Here is a 22,436-nt window from a genome sequence, read left to right as displayed (position 1 = left end):
CCCGGGGCCGCGGTGGGCAGCGGGCAGCTGGCAGCGGGCAGCCGGGGTGCGGCCACCATGGCCGGGAGGACGCGGAGCGGAGAAGCGCTGCGGGTGGTGGCCCGCTGCCGCCCCATGAGCCGGCGGGAGGAGGCTGCGGGCTGCGAGCGCGTCCTGGAGCTGGAGGTGAAGCTGGGCCGGGTGACCATCCGCAACCCGCGCGCCGCGCCCGGAGAGCTGCCCAAGACCTTCACCTTCGACGCCGTCTACGACGCCAGCTCCAAGCAGGCGGATCTGTACGACGAGACGGTGCGGCCGCTGGTGGACTCGGTGCTGCGCGGGTTCAACGGCACCGTGCTGGCCTACGGGCAGACGGGCACCGGCAAGACCTACACCATGCAGGGAGCGTGGGGAGACCCCGAGACGCGCGGCATCATCCCCAGCTCCTTCGAGCACATCTTCACGCACATCTCGCGCTCGCAGAACCAGCAGTACCTGGTGCGCGCCTCCTACCTGGAGATCTACCAGGAGGAGATCCGCGATCTGTTGGCCAAGGACCAGAGCAAGAAGCTGGAACTGAAGGAGAACCCCGAGACGGGCGTCTACATCAAGGACCTCTCCTCCTTCGTCACCAAGAACGTGAAGGAGATCGAGCACGTGATGAACCTGGGCAGCCAGGCGCGCTCGGTGGGCAGCACCAACATGAACGAGCGCAGCTCCCGCTCGCACGCCATCTTCCTCATCACGGTGGAGTGCAGCGAGACGGGGCCGGACGGCCACGAGCACATCCGCGTTGGCAAGCTCAACCTGGTGGACCTGGCAGGCAGCGAGCGGCAGAGCAAAACGGGCGGCCCCGGCGAGCGGCCCAAAGAGGCCTCCAAGATCAACCTGTCCCTCTCGGCTTTGGGCAACGTCATCTCAGCGCTGGTGGACGGCAAGAGCACGCACGTCCCCTACCGGGACTCCAAGCTGACCCGCTTGCTGCAGGACTCGCTGGGTGGCAACGCCAAGACCATCATGGTGGCCACCTTGGGCCCGGCGTCGCACAGTTACGAGGAGAGCCTCTCCACCCTCCGGTTCGCCAACAGGGCCAAGAACATCAAGAACAAGCCCCGGGTGAACGAGGACCCCAAGGACACGTTGCTGCGGGAGTTCCAGGAGGAGATCGTGAGGCTGAAGGCGCAGCTGGAGAGACGTGGCATGCTGGGCAAGAAGAGGAGAAGGAGCAGCCGGAGGAAGAAGGCGGCTGATGGGGAGACGGCGCCGGAGAACGAAGGGGAGGATGACAATGAGGATGGGCTGGAGAAGAACATGGAGAACTACCTGCAGGAGCAGAAGGAGCGGCTGGAAGAGGAGAAGGCCGCTATTCGTGATGACCACAGCCTGGTGAGCGAGGAGAAGCAGAAGCTGCTGGAGGAGAAGGAGAAGATGATCGAGGACCTGCGGAAGGAGCAGGAGGCCACGGAGCTGCTGGCCACCAAGTACAAGGTACACGCTGTGACGTGCTGGTGCCTGTGGGTGCTGCTGGGTGGGACCTGATTTGCCTGGGGACACTTGTGGAGTGCTTGAGTGGGTGGCCAAGTGGGATGGCGGTGACCAAGCAGGGTGACCAAGTAGGGTGATGAAGCAGGATGACCAAGCAGAGTGACCAAGCAGGATGACTGAGCAAGGTGGCCAAGTAGGGTGACCAAGCAAGGTGGCCAAGTAGGGTGACCAAGTACGGTGACCAAGTGAGGTTGTCAAGTGGATTGACCAAGTAGGCTGGCCAAATAGGGTAATTAGGTGAGGTAGCTAGCAGGGTCCCTAAACAAAGTGCCCAAGCAATGTTCCCAAGAAAGGTGGCCAAGAAGAGTGACCAAATAGGGTAGTTAAGGGAGGTGGTTTGCGGGGTCCCTGAGCACAGACCTTGAGAGGTGGCCAGGTAGGGTGATGAAGCAGGATGACCAAGCAGAGTGACCAAGCAAGGTGGTAAACCAAGGTAGTCAAGAAGGGTAGACAGGTGAGGTGGCTAGCAGGGTCCCCAGGAACGGTCTCCATGCAAGGTGCCCAAGTAGTGTCCCCAAAGAAGGTGGCCAAGCAGAATGACCAAGCAAGGTGGCCAAGTAGGGTAGCCAAGTGAGGTGGCTAGCAGGGTCCCCAAGCATGGTACCCAAGCAGGGTCCCAAAGCAAGGTGGCTGAGCAAGGTCCCCAGTCAGGGTGCCCAAGCAAGGTACACAAGCAGGATGCTCAAGGGGAGCCCCATTCCCCTGGGCAGTGTTGGGCTGCAGTTGCCCACAGACATGTCCCCACATTGTGGGAGCACCTTCTGTGGGGGCTGCCGAGGGTGGGGGGCAGGCAGGGCCCCCCAGCCATGCCCGCTGGTGGCACCAGCGTGCTGTGCTGCACTCCAGCCGCTCAGCACAACAAAGCAGCTCGAGGCAGAGAGGGGGAGCGATGCTGCACGATGGGACCGCTGCCTCCAAGCGGCCTCGGGAACACGCCCAGGGCTCAGGAATGCTCAGGGATGCACCTGGCTGCAGGGGTGGGTCTCCAGTGCTGAGATAGGAAGGAAGCCTGGGTGCTGCAACCCACAGCATCGCAGCCCTGCCGCCAACAGTGTCACGCTTGGGGTTACATCGCCAGGATTTGGGGGATTTGAGGAAGGGATGCTGGGGCAGGGCTCCGGGCTGCTGCTGGGCTCCCTGCTGTGCCCTGGTTACAGGGAGAGGTCCCTGCCATGCAGGGGTGGTGACAGCACAGAGACAGGGACCAGCAGCCCTGGGGACATGTGGCCGTGCCCAGGGACACGTGGCCGTGCCCAGGGGTGCGTGACACAGTCCCACAGTGGTGCTGCACCACTGGCAGCTGTCCTGCAGTGTCTCCTTGTCCGGCACGACACAGTGGGTCTGGCTCGGGGCCATGGCGTGTCTGGTAATTGCTGAGTAACGAGGCAGGGATGAAGGCAGGATGACTCTGCATCCCCTTCCCTGGCTTCTAGAGCTTCCAGCTTTGGGGGTCCATCACGGGGGGGGGCAGCACCCAGGGGACAAAACCCTGATGGGTGAAGGACAGGGGCACTGCAGGGGGCTGCCCATGCATGGGCGATGCACGCAGGACCCGTGCACATTGGTGTGGACTCAGGGTCCGTTGCACCATCCTGCTTGGACAGATGTGCACCATTGTGGGCAGACAGATGTGCACCGTCCTGCTCGGACAGATGTGCTCCATCCAGAGGAGGCAGCAGCCTCCATCTCTAAGCAGAGCTGCCAGCATCTGCCACATGCATCCCGTGGCCGTGGGGGGTCGGTGGCTTTGGCTGTAAGGTCAGCACCGCAGTCTGGGGAGCTCAGGGCACGGATGAGTGCCAGAGGAGTTATCTGGAGGCAGGAAATGGGTTGCAGTGAGAGGCTTAAGGGTTCAGCTGTATTAAGGAAGATTGAGCATCGTCTTCATCGCAGTAAATAAACACTTTTGCAGGGAGAAAACAACAGGACCAAAAGACCGTTTCTGCAGCAGCAGGGTGGGGCAGTGCTGGCTGTAGGGTTTATGGCCCCTCTCAACCCCACCAGCACATCACCATCACATGCTGCAGGTGCTGCATGCCAAAAGTCCCCGTACAATGGCTGGGAAGGGAAAAAAAAAATAGGAAAAAAACAGGGAAAATGCAGTATTGCCCCAGATAATGTACGTGCAGCTCTGTGGGTTTGCCCCAGAAACCTCTGTGCCCGGGAGATGCTGTCCCCCCTTCACACCACGTCACCGCCCGCGTGTCTCTGGTTGCTTGGAGACAGCAGCGAGGGGGTCCCGGGGGGGCACAGCCTTTGTCACATCCCATGGTCGGGGCGCTCAGCCCAAGGGTGTGTGCACGCAGGGTTTTGCACACAAGTGTGCAGATGTGTGGGTGTAAATGAGTGTGCGTGTGTGCAGCAAATGTCAGCATGCGTGGGCGTGCAGAAGATGTATGTGTGCATTGGTGTAAATGAGTGTGCACTCACGTGTGCACTAATGTTGCAGACATGCAAAAGTGTGCGTGCACATGAGCGTGCATGTGTGTGTGTGCTCAGCGATGTGTGTGCACAGCTGTGCAATGGGGAACACATTTGCCCTGGGGAGGGGAAGGGAAATGCAATTGGGAGTGGCGGGGTAGGTTGGGATGAAATGGGGTGGGGTGGGATGGGATGGGACGGGATAGGGAGGGGTGAGATGGGATGGGATGAGGTGAGATGGAGTTGGACGGGATGAGATTGGGGTAGGATGGGATAGGTCTGAGGGGGATGGGATGGGATAGGACTGAATGGGGTGGGATGGGAAAAGATGGGATGGGGTGGGGTGAGATGGGATGGGGTGAGATGAAGTTGGATGGGATGGAATGGGTTAGGGTGGAGCAGAATGAGATGGGATGGGATGGGATGGGATGGGATGGGATGGGATGGGATGGGATGGGATGGGATGGGATGGGATGGGACGGGACAAGATGCATTGAGATGGGGGGAGTGGGGTGAGATGGGATGGGGTGGGCTGTGGGGGTCAGGATGGGACGGTCACAGGGAAAGCAGTGGCAGCCCCCAATGCCCAGCTCAGTGCCATCCTTCGGGCAGCCTGGCAGAGCTGGAGCAGGGAGCTCAGATCGTGAGCATCGTGGGATCCAACCTGTGCTTGGAGCGCGCTGCTCAGCTCAGCTTGGCTCAGCTTGCTTCAGCTCAGCTGGGGCGGATGGCCCGGCGCCGTTCCCCGCTGCCGGCAGCTGCTGCACATCCGCGGCGCCCCGCGGGCTCACAGCTGTGCGGAAGGAAGTGGGAGCGAGGCAGCCCTGGACTTGTGCCAGTGGCCCCGGCCACGTCCCCGCGGCGCCGCATCCATCAGTACAATGAGCAGGATGCGGCTGGGGGTGGGGGTGGGGGGCTCAGAATTTCCAAATGATACGATCTCCCGAGTTGGAAGGGATTCCCAAGGACCATCGAGCCCAACTCCTGGCTCCACCAGAACCACTCAAACGCTTTGTCTGAGGACGGTGTTTTTGAGCCCTTGGGTTGTACGTGGTGGAAATGCACTGACCCCTCCCCCCCCCCTTTCTGCTCTCCCCAGGCCATGGAGAGCAAGCTGCTGATCGGCGGCAGGACCATCGTGGACCACACCAACGAGCAGCAGAAGATGCTGGAGCTGAAGCGGCAAGAGATAGCTGAGCAGGTACCACCCCATCCATCCCAATCCCAATGGATTAGGAGCATCTGTGGAGCCAGAATGTCCATGGTGGGGTTAGGGAGCCCATGGGGTGGTTGGTGCCCATCCCAGCTCTGAGCAACCTCCCCTTGGTCGCAGAAACGCCGTGAGAGGGAGATGCAGCAGGAGATGCTGCTGCGGGATGAGGAGACCATGGAGCTGCGGGAGACCTACACATCCCTGCAACAGGAGGTGGAGATCAAGACCAAGAAGCTGAAGAAGGTGAGAGAGCCGAGGGGCTTCAGTTGGGTGGGGAGGAACATGGGTTTGCCCTTGGTCCCTGTGTTGAAGTGGGGACGTATGTCCTGCCAACTACCCATGGGGACCTGACGCCCTCGAGGATGCTCCAAGCATGGTACTGAGAGCACCCGTGCCACCATGCCCTGCAGACACTCATGTCATCATGCCCTGGGGTCACCTGTGCCACCAGGGATGCCTATGCCACCATGCTCTGAGAACACCAGTGCCACCATGCCCTGGGGACAGCTGTGCCACCATATTTTGGAGACACCTGTGCCACAAGGAACGCTCATGCCACCATATTCTGGGGACACCCATTTCACAGAGGACATTCATGCCACCATGTCCTGGGGACATCCATGTCACCAGGCATGCTACCATGCCTTGGGGACGCCTGTGCCACTGGGGACACTCATGCCACCATGCCACCAGAAGTCACTCATGCCACTATCATAGAAACATAGAATGGATTGGGTTGGAAGAGACCTCAGGGATCATGAAGTTCCACCCCCCTCCCACAAGCAGGGCCACCGACCTCCAGATCTGGTACTAGACCAGGTTGCCCAGGGCCATATCCAACCTGGCCTTGAACACCTCTGGGGACTATGTCCTGGGGACACCCATGCCACAGGAGACACTTAAGCCACCATGCCCTGGGGACACCCATGTCACCGCAGACGCTCATGCCACTGGGGACAGCCATGCCACCATGCCCTGAGGACAGCAGTGCCACAGGGGCCACCCATGCCACCACTCCCTGGGGATACCCATGCCACCGGGGCTGACACGGTCTCTCTGGGGGCAGCTGTACGCCAAGCTGCAGGCTGTGAAGGCGGAGATCCAGGACCAGCACGACGAGTACATCCGCGTGCGGCAGGACCTGGAGGAGGCACAGAACGAGCAGACACGGGAGCTGAAGCTCAAGTAGGTGACATCGGTGTCCCCTCGGGTGGGCAGCGCGGCTGCGGTCCCCCTGCCCCCCCCCCCCCAGCCCCAGCAGTGCCACTCTGAGCACCCAGCCCCACACCCAGGAGCTGCAGGAGATCCCCACGGAGGAGGCAGTCATTCTATTCACTGTCTTACCAAAACCAACCCAGACATATATAAATATTTTAGCATTTTCGTTATAAAATATTTAAAATTCTGCTCGAAGCACAATTTCGTGTCAAGTTTTGCTCCACGCCCTTTGGAACGCAATTAAAACACTTCAAGAGCGTGCAAACCCCAGTCAGAAATTCATCTTTTCAGAACAGTTTCCTGCAGCTTCTTCATTTGCCCCAAAAGAATGTGGAAGAAATGAAAAAAAAATAATTCCCTTTGGGGTCAGTTTTAAGGTGTTTTCTCTCATTTTCTGCTCTGGCAGCTCTGCAGCAGGCTGAGATTGTGCAGTCCCTTCTGCATTTTGCTGCTGCAACAATGGGGCCAGTTTGGATTTCCATTATCCAAAGGGGCACAGAGGAAATGCACAGGGTTGGGTTTGGGGTGCCCCCGAGGGGTCCTGGGTGCATCAGTGCAAAGTGCATTGCAAATTGTGCATTGCAAACTGTGCCTTGTAGATCGTACATTGCAGACTGTGCATTGTAGACTCTGTATTGCATACAGTGCATCTCAGACCATGCATTGCAGGCCATGCATTGCAGACACTGCCTGGGAACCTCTAAGGAGATGACCGTGGGGTTGCACCGTGAAGGCAGCATGCAGAGCTGATGATGTTTCTTCTGCTCCTCTCTGAATGACAGTCTTCCTCTGCCCTTTCTCTCCTGCCTCTGCTGGATCCCCGGCCCCTATCTGCCTGCTCCCTCTTCCTCTCCTCCCTGCTCATGTCTTCACCCCCTGGCTGCTCTCCATGGCCTGGCTCCTCTCCTGACCTCTCCCCTTTGCTCCACTCGCTGTGCCCTGTCCCATTACCTCCCTCCTCTCCGCTCCATCCCACCTGGTGCTCCTCTCTCCTGGCCTGTCCCTCGCTCAGGTACCTGATCATTGAGAACTTCATCCCGCCGGAGGAGAAGAACAAGATCATGAACCGCCTCTACTTCGACTGCGAGGAGGACCAGTGGAAGTTCCAGCCACTGGTGCCGGCCGGCGGGTGCGTGCAGCGCGGGCAAGGTCTGGGGACATCACTGGGTTGGACAGTGCGATGCCACCATCCATGGGGACACGGGGACATGATGGAGGTGCCCACGAATGGCACCAGGGTGGCCTATTGGATCCCATCCTGCATTCAGGGAACTCAGTGCTGTCATTTATGTTGTCTAATGGGTGTTCCTCTCTTAATTTCCTTTCCAGGAACAGCAACCAAATGAAGAAGAGGCCAACCTCTGCAGTGGGGTACAAGAGACCCATCAGCCAGTACGCCCGCGTGGCCATGGCCATGGGATCGCATCCACGGTATCGGGTAAGGGAGGGGACACTGCTGGTGTGTGCTGGGGAACAAGGTGGTGTTGGGTGAGCGGGGAGGATGGATTGGATGAATGGATCCATGGATCGATGGATGGAGTGCATGGAAGGATGGGGTTCATGGGATGAATGGGGTGGACAGGATGGATGGATGGATGGATGGTTGGATGGGGTGGGTGAATGGATGGGATAAATAGGTGGTTGGGATAGGTGGATGGATGGATGGGTGGATGGGCGGGGTGGGATAGATGGGTGGCCAGCATATATGGATGACTGGTTGGATGGATGGGGTGACTGGATGAATGAGGCAGGTAGGCAGATAAGTGGATGGCTGGCTGGATGGAGAGGATAGGATGGATGAGTGGAATGTTTGGATGGATGAAGAGAATGGGATGGGTGAGTGGAATGGATGGATGGGGGAAGTGGATGGATGGATAGGGTAGGTAGATGGAGAGTGTATGCGGATGGGTGGAGTGGATAGGTGGGGTGAATGGGGTTAATGGCTGAGTGAATGGATGGATGGCTGACAGCTCCAGGCAGGTGGAGAGAATATGGAGTAAATAAGTTCATGAAGACTTGAGATAATTTAGGTAAAGCTCCAAGCTTTGTGAGCCTTGGCCTCATTTGGCCAGGTCAGCAGCATTGTCTATCAGCCAGTCCTGACTGAGTTGTGGGCTTGCTGCCTCTGCCAGCTCCTGCTGCTTGTCTGAGGGCTGAAAACATTCAGTCTTATTTGCTGGTGCTGTGAAAGACCACAAGAGCCTGAGCAGAGCAGGATGCAGCTGCAGCCAGGAGGACCTGTACGAGATGGTGCCGTGCTTTACTGTGCAGTAACTCCCTGTGTTGACTTTCCCTTTGCCCCATCCTGCTGCAGGCTGAGAACATCATGTTCCTGGAGCTGGACCTCTCCCCTCCAGCAGTGTTTGAGTTTGAGCGGAGCCGGGATCCGGCCGAACAGGACCCACGGGCTCTGCACCTGGAGAGGCTGATGCACCTGGACAGCATCCTGGAGCGGCCAGCAGCCTCCCGGGTGAGGAAGTCCCGCTCCTGGTGAGTGCTCATGCAGACATGTGGGCACTGGGACTGGGTCACTGTATACGGAGCAGTGCTGGGTTGGGGACACTGCAGGCAAGGGGAAGCTGCAGGAGTGCAGGGCAGCCTGGAAGCGTTCCCTGTCCGTATATAGGTTTGGGCTCCGAGGCAGGGGATGAGGCTGGGTGTGTCTTGAGGTCCCTTCCAACCCAAACCGCTCTGGGATTCTGGGATTCTGGCACAGGCTGCCCAGGGAGGTGGAGGAGTCCCTGTCCCTGGGGGTGTTCCAGAACTGTGGGAATGTGGCACTGAGGGACGTGGTCAGTGGGCACGGTGGGGTGGGCTGGGGTTGAACTGGGTGATCTTGGAGGTCTTTTCCAACCTGAATGATTCTCTGAAAACCAGGGTGATGATATAGCATATCACCATACACGTATGCCCAGGATGTTCATACACAAGGTACAGTGCTGCCCAGCACTGGATTTCCATCAGTGTTGCCTATGTAGCAAATCACTGAGAAAACAGCAGGATTCGGGGGTGGAGATGGAGGAAGAGGAAGCAGAAGGAAAACGTGTTGGTTTTTTTTTTTTTTTTCTGCTTGTACCACCCCCAGGTGCCAGACACCACGGTCGCTGCCATCCTCCACCACGCACGTGTCCCTCGCTGCTGGCTCCCCACGCACCTCTGTGACACCAGCACAGGAGTGATGGCCCCAGGACCCCCGACCCCAGGACCCCTGACCCCAGGACCTTCCGGCCCCAGGACCATGGCCACCTTCACCCCGGGGCTGAGCAGCGTCCCCAGCGGCAGCATCCCACCGCCTTCAGCTACTTGTGTGCGCTGTGTGTGTGTGAGATGCTCCCAGCAGCTCCGGAGTGATGGGAGCTGCCCTCTTCATCCTCTCTCCCCAACCCATCCCCCTCTCCCCCCCCCCCCAGATCTGGATCTGTCACTTTATTTATTTAATGTATTTATTTATGGAGTGGTTGGCGAGCAGCTGGGACGTGCTCTCGCAGGACGCCGAGCTGAGTCAGCTCCGGTGCTCCGAGCCCCCTGGAACCCCATTGGCTTTGACACAAGATGAGGTGGCTTCGGACACTCCCTGCTGTGTTCATTGGATCCCACCAAGTTTGCCGTACAATTCATGCTCTTGGCAACTCCTACAAGACTTCGGAGACTTCCCAATGGCAGACCCTTGTGCTGAGCCTGTCCAAGACCACAAAGAGCACTCCGGACTGCATCGGTGCTGGTGGCAGTGATGTCTCACTGACTTTGGGGCACCGCTGTTGCTCCACAAGTGCCAGCTCCGTGCATCAAGTGGGCTGACAAATTCACCAACCAAGTCAGCGCAGCACAGCTCTCTTCTGGATAGTGCTGCACAGGGGTCACTCGGGGTCTGGAGAGCATTTGGTGATTTTATGGATTGTGGAGGGACAGCTAATGGATGTGAAACGGGTAATGGATAGGAGAGGGGCGAGCAGTGAGGCTCCTCTGTCTGGCACAGGGCAATCTGAAACCCATCGAAAGCAGCATCTGCAGTTGCCAGGAGATTGAGTTGTGCTGCAGCATCCTGGTCCAGGAGGGAAGATGTGGGTCTGCCAAGGGGTGGGTACTGGGGCTAGTCCCTGGGTGGGCAAGCTAAGAGATTACAGGTGGGGGTGGTGGTTTCTGCACGCAGGACCTCATCTAGCTACTAGGGAGGGTGGGAGGGGAACTTGCACTGATGTGGGGAAAGCCTTGAGGGCAGATGCTTTGGACTAAGTGTCACCAAATGAGGCCAGGCTGGGGTATGCTCCTCTCCTGCTCTACTGAGGTCTTCTCCCTTTGCCCTGTGCTGTCCTGCTTTGTGTTTTCTGATCTTTGCTTCTGCTGCCATCATCCCTTAGCTGAAGTCTCGTCCCCCAGCCCAGAAGGCAGCAGCCAAGTTGAGGAGCTGTGGGTTGCTGATAGTACTTGTTGAGTTCCCTTGGAGTGGCCAGCCAGGTCCTTGCAGAAGTTTCTGCTGTTAGAAGAACCACAGGATGCTGTCTGGGGCAGGGTGGTGAAACGTCTCACAAGCTTGCCCTGAAATCCTGCATGTAGAAAGGAACTCAGTAGTGAAGGCTGCCACTTGGGTAGGGGAAGAAATCCCAGGGAAGAATGGTCAAGCATCCAGCACCAGCCTTCTGCCCGACGTTCTGCCCAAACTTCCCACCTCAGGGAGCAGGTTTAGGAAGCTGGGTCTCCTCCATGGCTGGTGGCGAGTTCCTTCTGCCTGCAGACACATCCATAGGTGGCAGGTGTCCCTGCAGCATGCTGGCTCTGGAACTGTGAAACAAGTGGATGAGAGACCCAGCTCCTTCCTTCTTTTTCAGGATGGCCTCTGGGATCGAAGGTCAGAAAATTGAGATCTAAGAAAGGGGAGAAGCTGTCTGCTTGGCATGGTGGCATGGCAGGGATGGGTTGGTGGTTGGACTAGATGATCTTAGAGGTCTTTTGTGACCTTAATGATTCTGTGATTCTATGGCAGCCTGCAGGAGTATTTTCTCCTCCCTTCCTCCTCATTTTCCAGTTGCCCCAAGTTCATTTACAGCCAGGCCAGCAGCTTACTGAGCCTGGGGATGGGGAACCAGAAAAGCTCAGGAGCCGTTAGTTCTCCTTCCACTATGCTGACCCCAGGCCAGGGAGCGTTGGGTGGAAGGAGCCCCATGGGAAGCTGCTCACTGAGGAACAACATCTTGGGGAATGCTGATCTCTGAGCAATCCCTGCACACCAGGGCCTCTCATGGTGGTCCTCCAGAAGTCACTATGGGTTCCACCTGGAGGCTTTCCAGTGGGCTGGTGGCTGTGGGCTGCCCTGCTCCAGCTTTGGCTTCTGCCCACGTCCAAGCACTGCTTCCATGCCTCCATGGCGTGTGTAGGTCCAGAACCTCACTCTGTGTCTCCATGCATTGCTCCGACCTCAGCCTTCCAACGCAAAGCCCCAGGGGGGGCTCGGAGACGGGAAGGGGCGAGGGCGCCGCGGCACCTCCCCCACCCCGCAGCCTCACCGCGTCGCTGCAGCAACCTCAGATGTATATTTGTAATGTTCTTTGTTCTTTGTATGTTGGTGCGTGTGTATTTACATATGAATGTGTGTAGGTGTGTGTGGGCGTGCGCGCACGCGTGTGTGTAGCCAAGGGATCTATTTACCTTCGATGTGAGTGACTGTACAGGGGGGGCTGGTGGGCTTCTTTTCTTTCAAATTGGGTTTTTGGGGATTTTTTTTTAGTTATTTTTTGATTTCAGGTTCTTCTTTTTTTGGCAGGTGGGGGGGGGGTCTGTCTCGGATTGATTGACAAGGTGAGGGCCTTGATTAGGACCAAATTTTTGTGCCTGTTGCTATGGTGATCTATTTAGAAATCAAAAGTTTACTGTATGGTGGCCCATCCTTGTCACTCTATACATATGAATATACAGGACATATTATAAATATATATATATTATACATACTGTATGGAGAGAGGTCATGAATCTCACCCCCCTCTGGCTTTGGATGGACACCTCTTCAATATTCTGTAATGTAGCTTGACTCAGTGCTGGACGCGACCAGAAAGCTCCAGCACTCCTCCAAAAACTGGCAATGACACCAATAAAAGAATGAGCATCATTGCATGGAGCGTCTGTCGCATCCTTCGTCCCCAGCTCTACGCCTCTAGGACATGTGTAGGCATAGGACTCGATACCCCTTGTGGGTCCCTTCCAACTTGGGATATTCTATGATCCAAGCAGACAAAAATTATGTTTTTGCTACATGAGAAGGCTCTATAAAGAGCTAAGTATGAGCTCTGAGAGTACAGAGACGCCCACGTGGAGTTGGTACATTGATTTTGGGGGATTTCAATTGATGTGTTTACTGAGTTCCTTCCAGCTCTGTGACAATGACATTGAGAATGGTACGCTGATTTTTTGGGATTTCATTTTACATGCTCACCCAGTTCCTTCCAGCTTCATGCTGGTGACATTGGGAATGGACACGTACTTCATCTATCAACAGCTCTTCCTCACAGGCTGCCGTGAGCTCTTCCCATAGGTGTCCCTGGGCAAATCAGGGACAAGGCACACACTGGGAACGGGCAGCAGGAAGGCAATCCGTAGGTGCATGACAATAAGAGAAAGATGAAGGAAATGTGATTCACTCTACGCCAGGGAACAAATGAAATATCAGAGGAAAAAAAAAACGAGCATGTAATGATTTTTTTTTCCTTCCGTCTTCATTGAAAAGGTCAACTGTGATCAGATGGCTCACAATAAATGTCAGTGATAAAGGGCTGTGAACCCAGGCTAGAAAATGGTAGGTCAAGGACTTCTTGTATAGGCTGTATGTTTCCAGATCAGCTGGGACTGATTAAATTGATGGATGCCCTTGGCTATTGCACTTCATGGATATCAATGATTCAAGGATTTGAAGGTGTTACACAGGTACAAAGAAATTCGGGGTGAGTTTCAAACCAGGTGAAGGGCGTGTTAGGGCACAGTGCTCTGCACAATGTTGACAAGACCAAGTGGAAATCACAGTGTAGAATCCTAAATGGTTTTCTTGATGGTCTTAAGTTGGTTGGATGGGGTGGGTGGATGGATGGGTGGATGGATGAGTGATTGGGGTGGGTGGATGGGATGGATGGGTAGGGTAGATGGATGGGTCTTAAGTTGCAGCAGGGAAGGTTTAGATTAGATGCTAGGAGGAATTTATTCATGGAAAAGGAGGTCAAGCACTGGAACAGGCTGCCCACTGCAGTGCTGGAGTCCTCATCCCTGGAGATATTTAAGAAATGGGACATGGCACTATGGAACTCAATAGGTGAGACTGATGGTTGGACTTGGAGATCTCGAAGGTCTTTTCCAACTTGGATAATTCTGTGATTCTATAATATTTGCAGGGAGTGTCTATGTTCTCCAGCTCTGATTAATTTTGCTTAGTGATTCGTTTGCTTGCTGTTTGGAGTTGGATCAGTGTTTTTACAGTTGCCTACTGCAACGACAACATGCAGTGGATTTGGCAGCAAAGAGAATCTTGTCATTTAAGTGAGAAGCAGTTCCTGTCCTTCTGTGAGTCCCTGGTCTTCACCACAACCAAGAGGCCACCCAACAGTGCATGGAAGATCTATCTCTTTGCTCATTCAGATTGCACTTATATTAAATCCCAGCATAGCTTTTGGTATTCAGATTCCCCTACAGATGGAAATCCCTTCAAAGACACGGGTTGGACCAGCTGCAGAGGAACCACAGGCAGCTCATGTTCCCCCAAGGGTCAGAGCAGAGAGTGAGTGTGGTGTGATGGAGCAGATGGCTCCAAAGGAGAGCTGCACATCCTGCAGCAGCTACCAGCAATTACAGCTCCCCGGGGAGCATCCGCTGCTGCTTTCAGGCTGTTGCAAGATGATTTTAGCATCCTGGGCCCAGAATCAGCTGTGGGACAGGGATAATTGATTACGGAACCACAGCTAATCCCTGCTGTCCTCCCCTACCACTCATGATGGTCAGAGGTTCTCCTCCCAGGAGCACATACAGTGAGGGCATGAAGACCTTTGGGGCCCCCGGGAAAGCTCCTGAGCTGCTCCTGAGTCACTGTGAGTGAGCTACTCCTTGTCCCAGCTTTCCCATCTCCGAAACAGTGTGAACACCTGTTAGCCTCTTTGTAAAGTACCCCGAGGTTTACTTTTCATGAGGTTGCAAGGGCTAAATGTTTCTACTGTTTAGGAGATTTTGAAGCATGCCAGCACAGAGGTGACTACAGCCGCTCTAAAAAGGACGTGTGGACTTCTCGTACAAAAGCTGAGCACAAAACCTTTATATCAGAAAGTATCGAGTTTTCTTGTTTCTGCGTATTTTTTCCTGTTCCTTGACGCTCTGAGGACACCCTGTGGACTTTTTCCTGTACTGCTGTGCCTCTCCTACATCCCCTCATTGCCAGTTTCTATGCCAGCAGAAGGATATGTTGATTACTGTAACCGTTCTGCCTCCGAATTTGCTGTCCATGTATTCTTCCACTTTGGGGATATACCCTTAAGCAAGCACTGAGTGTTGCCAGCCACCAACCTCCCATGGCATTCCACACTACAGATGGGAAGTGCTTCACCTCCCATCCTCCAAAGAAACACTGGTGCATGAAAGGAAAAATGCAGGACGTAAATGTTCCTCTTTGCGTGCTCTGAGTGCTTTCATCCATTTGAATTCACCAAGCAGAACCACCCAGAACCCACCAAGCAACTGGAAGAGAGCACTGGTGATTTCAGAGGCAAAGTATTGGGCTGTTCTGCATGCATGGAGAGCCTGTGGCAGTATTAGGTCTGGTTAACAGGAAGATGGAGCTTGAGGTGGCCATGCTACAGAATAGACAGCACCTGCATAGCTTATGGGGAAAACATCAGACTTTAGGGGGAAAAGGCATGGTCAGTAGTCAGTATTCTATAGTCAATATTCTATTGACTATTGAGATATTGAGACAAAATCTTGGTTTAAAACTTAGGTTGAATTTTGTTGGTTATATTGTCCCAAAGCATAGCTCCGGAAAAGGAGTCAGTTGCGGATTTGGATTATCCCCTGGTAGGAATGACCACCAAAAAGCCTCTCCTTGCAAAATGATAGGGACATTGGGCAGCCAACGGTTTGTGTGACAGCTCCAAGAGCATCTGGGCTCAAACGTCACTGGGGAATATTTTGTGTAAGGAGGGGAAACCTTGGAAGGCATGGAGAAAATAGATGAGCACTCCTCCGTGGGCTGGAGGCAGATACAACCCCCGAAAGCATTGCGAGAGGCACGTGAGTGCTTCAGCCCCAGTGATCTGAAATGTTTGTCAGAATCACAGAATCATAGAATGGCTTGGGTTGGAAGGGGCCATAAAGATCATGGAGATCCAATCCCCTGCTGTGAGCTGGTTGCCCCCCACCGGATCAAGTTGCCCAGGGCCCCATCCAGCCTGCCCAGGGATGGAACCTAAGTGAATGGAATGAATTGAAAGGGGTGGATGCTCATCAGGAACCGAGCCCAGCCCCCATGGTTATGCGTCCACTGGAATGTTTTGTGCTCTGGAGAGCATGCGGCACCCCGCTGCGAGCTGTCACAAGATGTAGCCTGACCGGGTGTGATGGGCTGAGCTCAGCCATCTCAGAGCTCCTCAGCAAAAGTCAGCGGTGATTTCAGACTGAGGGAGCCCATAGGGATGACTCACGGTGCTCGCTGCCATATCCTTCAGCTAGCTTTGGAGCAGAAGAGAAAAGCAGCACAGCGACTTCCCCTGCAAAGGGAGAAGCAATCACATGGAGGGCCCCTCCTCCTTCTGTGCAGGAGAACTTTGGCTGCAGGAGACACCACTGTGCGGTGACCAACCTCCTAACGTGCCCCAGAATCCAGACTGAGAGCACCTGGTGCTTCGTGCATCACTTCCCAAGGAAACGGAAAGGGAGCTTGCATCCTTTTCAGGGAAATAGAACAAAGAGGTCTTATTGTTCATCATTATCATGCGTGGCAATCTTGTATGCGTGAGCAAAACGCCAGTCCTGCTCTCATCACTCCCTGGCTTCTAGGGTGCTGATGCAACCTGGGCAACAGGTGAGGTCACCCAGCAGCTCTGAGCTTTGACACCACTGGAAGTGAACTCACACTCCGTTGTCATGGATAGTGGAAGCGCATCTGAAGTCATTCCATCCCTTACCTTGTTCTGGACTTGTGCTAAGTAGTAATTGCAGTGGTTGTTGAGAGGAATATGTGGTTATTGGATGGATATTTAGAAAATTATACTGAACAGAGTGAAATGGGGAGATTTCAGGTGAAGCCCAATATGATTACAGCTCAATGACCCAGGGCTTCCAAGAGGACTTTTTCACTTGCAGCCTGCCAGAGACCATCACTCTCTGAACAGGTTCTTACAGACATTCCATGCATGGAGGGCTTAATGTTTAATACCAGATTCACTTATTAGAAAGTAATTCACGCTACATGGGATTTTGACTGAACAGAGTGATACAGCAATGAACTGAAATCCCAACACAAGTGACAGCAGCATGCAGGAGTTACAGTGTACCACTGCATGACAATACAGACATGATCTCCATTACCAGCCTCAAAAACACACTCATCACCACAACATTAAGCATCCATGGTTCCTACAAAGGAATACAAAGGTTGAAACCATTTCAGGCCCTCTGGTCTCCTCAAAACTCTTGTTGGTTACCCACTTTTTATGCTCCACATGGAGCTGAGCCATGCACACACTTTCCCATTGCTGGGAAATCCCCTTTTCCTTTCCCAATTCCATGACTTCAGACTGAATATTACAAAATATTTCTCGTCCAAAAGAGCGGTGCTGCAGTGGCACAGGATGCTCAGGGAGGTGGTGGAGTCCCCATCCCTGGGGATGTTCCAGAACTGTGGAGATGTGGCACTGAGGGACATGGTCAGTGGGCATGGTGGGATAGGTTGGGGTTGAACTTGGTGATTGTAGAGGTCTCTTCAACCTGAATGATTATGTGTAGGATTCTATGACTTTTGTGAAAATCCTTGACTCTGCAAACAACCAGAATGGCAAGACATTGTACCAACCACAGAGCGAAGGGGAGATAAATCCCTACGGAGGGGGCAAGGTCAAGAGGTTGCCAAGGGCAAAGCATTCTCATCTGGGAATTTCCCTTAGTTTAATTTTTTGCCAACTAGCAGAAACTTTTCATTACAGATGTGGGGATTGATAAAGCTGTAAGACAGGTAATTCAACCAGCACTTAGGGAAATAATTTGTCTCCCCCTTCCTGAGGCTGAAATTCAATCCAACCTCTTTAGTCCCTGCTCCTCTCAGCACTGTGCCTTTCCATGACACATTGTACTGTTTGGTGAGGCAACTGGGGTCAGTGCTGAATGGTTTCATACAATCATGGAATCACTGAGGTTGGAAAGGATGTCTGAGATCATCAAGTCCAACTGTCAGCCCACCACCACCATGCCAATCACAGAATCACAGAATCACTAAGGTTGGAAAAGTCCTCCAAGCCTGACCGTCAATCCATCACCGTCATGTTTCTTTCTACCACTCCTTGCTTCTTACTCCTTTTTTTTTTCTGCTGCTTGAATTTCTAAACAATTTTCAACCATCCTAAAATCAGTGTCAATCTCCAACTGCTCCTTAATGACCTGTAGTACCGACGGCACAGTCAACTTGTCATTGCATCATTTGTCCATGGCACGATGCCCTTGGGAGCTCCTGATACACGCCAAGAGGAAGCCAGGGAGAGGTGTCTGAAGGTTTGTGAACAATGCTAAGATGTCTGCAGGGTAAAAGGAGGAGCCCAGGAGATCCTCAGACAGCTTCAGACTTCAAAGCTGAGTTAAAAAACTCTTATCAGTGCTAAACAAAGTCGTTCCTTCAAAAGGAATGCTCTCCTTTTCTTTGTATGATACCCACTGTAGGCACCCATCAGGGAGACAGAACACCTGGCTGAACATCTGCTGAGGCAGAAGAACAATGGAAAATGGAAGGCTTCTCAAGCTGGCTTTATGCTTCTTTTTCCTGATCACTCTGCCAGCAGTGCAAGTTTCAGGAATGAACAATGCATTGAGAACACCAGAGCCTCCCTAGTGTCTCACCTCAAAGAAAGGAGGGGTATCTGCTAGGAAAAGAGTGGTAAAGGGGCTTCAAGGGGTACTTCCAGGTGACCCATGAGCTCATATTGCACTGAGCATGGACACTAGCAGACAGCAGAGGAGTTGTCACGCAGGCCAAGATAATAGTCTGAGGCTCACTGAGCAAACCAAATGTAATAATGAAGGACCACATCTCTGTCTTTTGCCCTGTGGATGACAGATGGTCTGTAATGTGCCCATCCCTATTTCAGAGCTCTGATGAGCCTCTCTCCATCTGGTTTATGGACAAGCCTGGGGCTTGGGCCACTGGAAAGACCAAGGGTTTTGTTTGCCCACCACTGCCCCCTACATACTTAGCCTAATTGTCCCTGCACCATATTCCCTATTGTTTCCTTTCCAGAGTATATAAATCATATACCAAGCATCAGCCCAAATCCAGAAGCAGCACATGGTTAGGATCAACATGGTTCATCCAATGTTGTATCAGGCTCAACAAGCCTTGCTGAAAACTCAACCATTGAGGAGTCCATGGAGGGTTCTGAGCTAGTTCAGCACTGTGCATGTTTGGATTCCCTAGGGATGATGCTTTGCCTAACCCAAGGGATCCTCTGTAGAACCACAGACTGGGCACCCCAGCCATCCTGCCACTGGTTACAGGAGTCAAGAAGGTTGGATGTTGGGAAAATTTCTTCTCTGAAAGAGTGGTCAGGCATTTGGATGGGCTGCCCAGAGAAGTGGTGGGGTCACCATCCCTGGAGGTGTTCAAGAACCGTGGAGTTGTGACACTGAGGGACATGGTCGGTGGGCATGGTGGGATGGACAGCACCCCACTCTTGTAAAGTGTCCATGTCACATTTCTCATGTTTGTTCAAGACTGCAGTCATTGCTTTGCAGAAAGATTTGGGTTCCTGGTTTTTGTATCACTTTCACAACTTAAAATACTCATTGCAAAGCTGTGCGGTAGCCACATAACCACCCCCCACCTAAAGAAGCCATCTGCTCCTTGTTTGGGCTTAGCAGCAGACTGACATTTGCATGTTCATTTTCCTGGCTGGAAGTATCAACCTGAAATCAGCTCACTGCCTGCTTTGAGCCCGAGTTCAGAAATAGGATTTAAGCAGTCCTATCAATCCAATACTTTAATATTAATTCCTGCTTAATACGTGTGAATTATTGAAGCTTAAAGCAAAATGATTATAAGAACCTTGCTTCTCATTTTTCCAAAGCAGGATGCTGCTCCGTTCACGTACAGTGAGGTCAGTCTTTCCTTTCTCCATCAGCAACGAAGCGATGCACTCACAATGAACTGTGCTTTGCTTCCTCACGTACAGCTCCGAGATAAAATTAGCTCTGAGGACAGTGACCTCTGAGAGCAGCTGGCCAGCCCAGCTCCTTGCTGGGGAACATCTCTAACAAGCTGCAATGTGCACTTCAGCTGCGACACTTCCTGCCACAGTAGTGGCTCGATAGTGACTGAATTAGAAGAAAATGGAGCAATATTTTTTGAAATAAACACCAACAGTTCAATTCTGTGGCTTGTGCAACTGTTTTAGAAGGACCGAGCAGCCTAGAGCTTGGGTTCTTGAGGTGCTGGTGTGCAGAGCAGCATCCTCTCAGAAAGCACCCAGATGAGCACGGTTCCTGCCTGATCCCATGGCTTTGAACCTATTGCAGGAGGACAGAAGAGCCCCTGCACCACACAGACAGATTTCTGGGTTCAGAAAGTGCCATTCAGGAAGCACTGTGGTGGTGAATGGAGTTCCACCCAGCTGGCAGCCGGTCACGAGTGGTGCTCCCCAGGGGTCGGTGCTGGGGCCTGTCCTGTGTAATATCTTTATTGATGACCTGGACGAGGGCATTGAGAGCTCCCTCAGTAAGATTGCAGATGAGGAGGTTGGGGGGAAGTGTCGATCTGTCTGGGGGTAGCAAGGCCCTACAGAGGGATCTGGACAGGCTGGATCACTGGGCTGAGGCCAATGGGATGAGCTTTAGCAAGACCAAGTGCTGGGTCCTGCACTTTGACCACAACAACCCCATGCATGGCTGCAGGCTAGGGGCAGAGTGATTGGCAAGCTGCAGGGAGAATAATCTGGGAGTGCTGATTGACAGCCAGCTGAATGTGAGCCAGCAGTGTGCCTGGGTAGCCAAGAAGGCCAATGGCATAGAATCATAGAATCACAGAACCATTAAGGCTAGAAAAGACCAGTAAGATCACCAAGTCCAACCCCAGCCCATCCCCACCGTGCCCAATGACCACGTCCCTCAGAGTCACATCTCCACGGTTCTTGAACACCTCCAGGGATGGAGGTGACCCCATCACCTCCAGCAGCCCAACCCAATGCCTGACCTCTCTTTTGGGGAAGAAATTTTCCCAGCTTCCAACCTGAACCTCCTCGATGGAACTCAAAGCCAGATATCTGTGATGTCAGAGGAGCTGCACTGCAGCAACAGAAATGCAGCCATGGAGATGCAACAGCCCCAGTATACCTGGAGCCAGCTCACCCTGCCCTCTGCCATCCTTCCTGATGAAGGCAATCTGTTCCATGGTACAATCCTGCCATGCCTGTGATCTTCTGACATAAGGTCTCTGCATTGATGGGTTCTTATAAAGCTGCAAATTAAACTCTGCTCTGCTCTAGCAGAAGCCATTTTTTACCTTCTAAATATTTACCTTTATTTTAGTCCTGAGCAGGCTCCAGATGAGGAGAGGAGAACTCAGGCCAAGTCCCCATGTTCCTGTGTGACGTATAGACTCAACTTGCTCAGCTGTATCTCACATGTATGTCAGTTTGAGCCCTTGTTCTATTTTCAAAAGGTCTTTTATGATGCTAGGGTGACTTGTAACAGACATCAGGCCAGACTGCCCTGTGTTTAAAGGAGTTCTCAAAGTTGAGGCACCATGGAGGTGGCTCTGCCATTTGTCAGTCAAAATCCAGTGACTGATGTCCTCCAGGTTGTCTTACTTCCCATTTTGAAATACTATGACCTCCTGATGGTAACTTAAGATTCAGAACTCCAGGCTTGTATAAATATTCAGTGAAACAACATGATGGATCACATCCTTATGCTGAAACAATTGCTGCATGGTAACATTACTGCACAAAGAACTATTTCCTTAGCTCACTGGTGAATGACTTGTTTTTATTTTACCCCAAATTCAAGCTTTTTCTTCTTTAAAACCCCAGAAGCTACTGTGAAATAGGAGGGACTCAGAAGTCTGGTGAGATGGGAGTGCCACCTGGCAGGAATGGCTTTGTGTGGAGATGGTGATGGTGGAGACGATGGTGGTGGAGAGACGTGGTAGAGAGATGATTGTGGTGGAGTGATGATGGTGGTGATGATGTGATGATGGGGAGATGATAGTGGTGGAGAGATGGTGTTGCAGAGATAACAGTGGTAGAGATGATGGTGGTGACAATGGTGGTGGTAGAGACAATGAAGGTGGAGAGATGATAGTGTTGGAGAGATTATGGTGATTATGAGGGTGGTGGAGAGATGATGGTGGTAGAGATGATGGTGGTTGGAGAGATGATGATGTTGAAGAGATTATGGTGATTATGATGGTGGTAGAGAGGTGATGGTGGTGACAATGGTGGTGGAGAGGTGATGGTGGTGGAAAGATTACAGAATCATAGAATGGCTTGGGAGGGACCCCAAGAATCATCAAGTTCCAACCCCCTGCCACAGGCATGGCCACCAACCTCCAGATCTGATACTACATGGTTTAGTGGGGTTATGTTGGTGATAGGTGGATGGTTGGACTGGATGATATTGTAGGTCTTTCCCAACCGTGCTAATTCTATGATTCTATGACTCTAGACCAGGCTGCTCAGGGCCCCATCCAACCTAGCCTTGAACACCTCCAGGGATGGAGCATCCACAGCCTCTCTGGGCAGCCTGTTCCAGCACCTCACCACTCTTTCTGTAAAGAACTTCCCCCTGACATCCAATCTAAACCTTCCCTCCATGAGCTTAAAACCATTTCCCCTTGTCCTAT

The 22,436-nt window shown here is 53.2% G+C and overlaps 1 protein-coding gene across 2 annotated transcripts; it reads left to right on the top strand.

The window, feature by feature from the left end:
• On the top strand, nucleotides 7-12,479 carry KIF3C (kinesin family member 3C). 2 transcript variants are annotated; one of them, XM_021392427.1, is made up of 8 exons: nucleotides 7-1,467; nucleotides 5,045-5,146; nucleotides 5,279-5,401; nucleotides 6,225-6,343; nucleotides 7,389-7,505; nucleotides 7,706-7,814; nucleotides 8,691-8,866; nucleotides 9,462-12,479. In XM_021392427.1, the coding sequence occupies exons 1-8, from the start codon at nucleotides 58-60 to the stop codon at nucleotides 9,553-9,555; spliced, it is 2,250 nt and encodes a 749-aa protein (XP_021248102.1). In that variant the 5' UTR covers nucleotides 7-57; the 3' UTR covers nucleotides 9,556-12,479. The 2 variants fall into 2 exon arrangements, 1 of the variants encoding a protein (XP_021248102.1); XR_002437118.1 differs by lacking the exons at nucleotides 8,691-8,866; nucleotides 9,462-12,479 and having other exon boundaries at nucleotides 7,159-7,505; nucleotides 7,706-7,736.

The sequence above is a fragment of the Numida meleagris genome, chromosome 3, assembly GCF_002078875.1.
Source record: "Numida meleagris isolate 19003 breed g44 Domestic line chromosome 3, NumMel1.0, whole genome shotgun sequence".
Taxonomy (NCBI): domain Eukaryota; kingdom Metazoa; phylum Chordata; class Aves; order Galliformes; family Numididae; genus Numida; species Numida meleagris.
The sequence above is the reverse complement of the archived record's forward strand: the minus strand, read 5'-3'. Positions and strand labels throughout refer to the sequence as shown.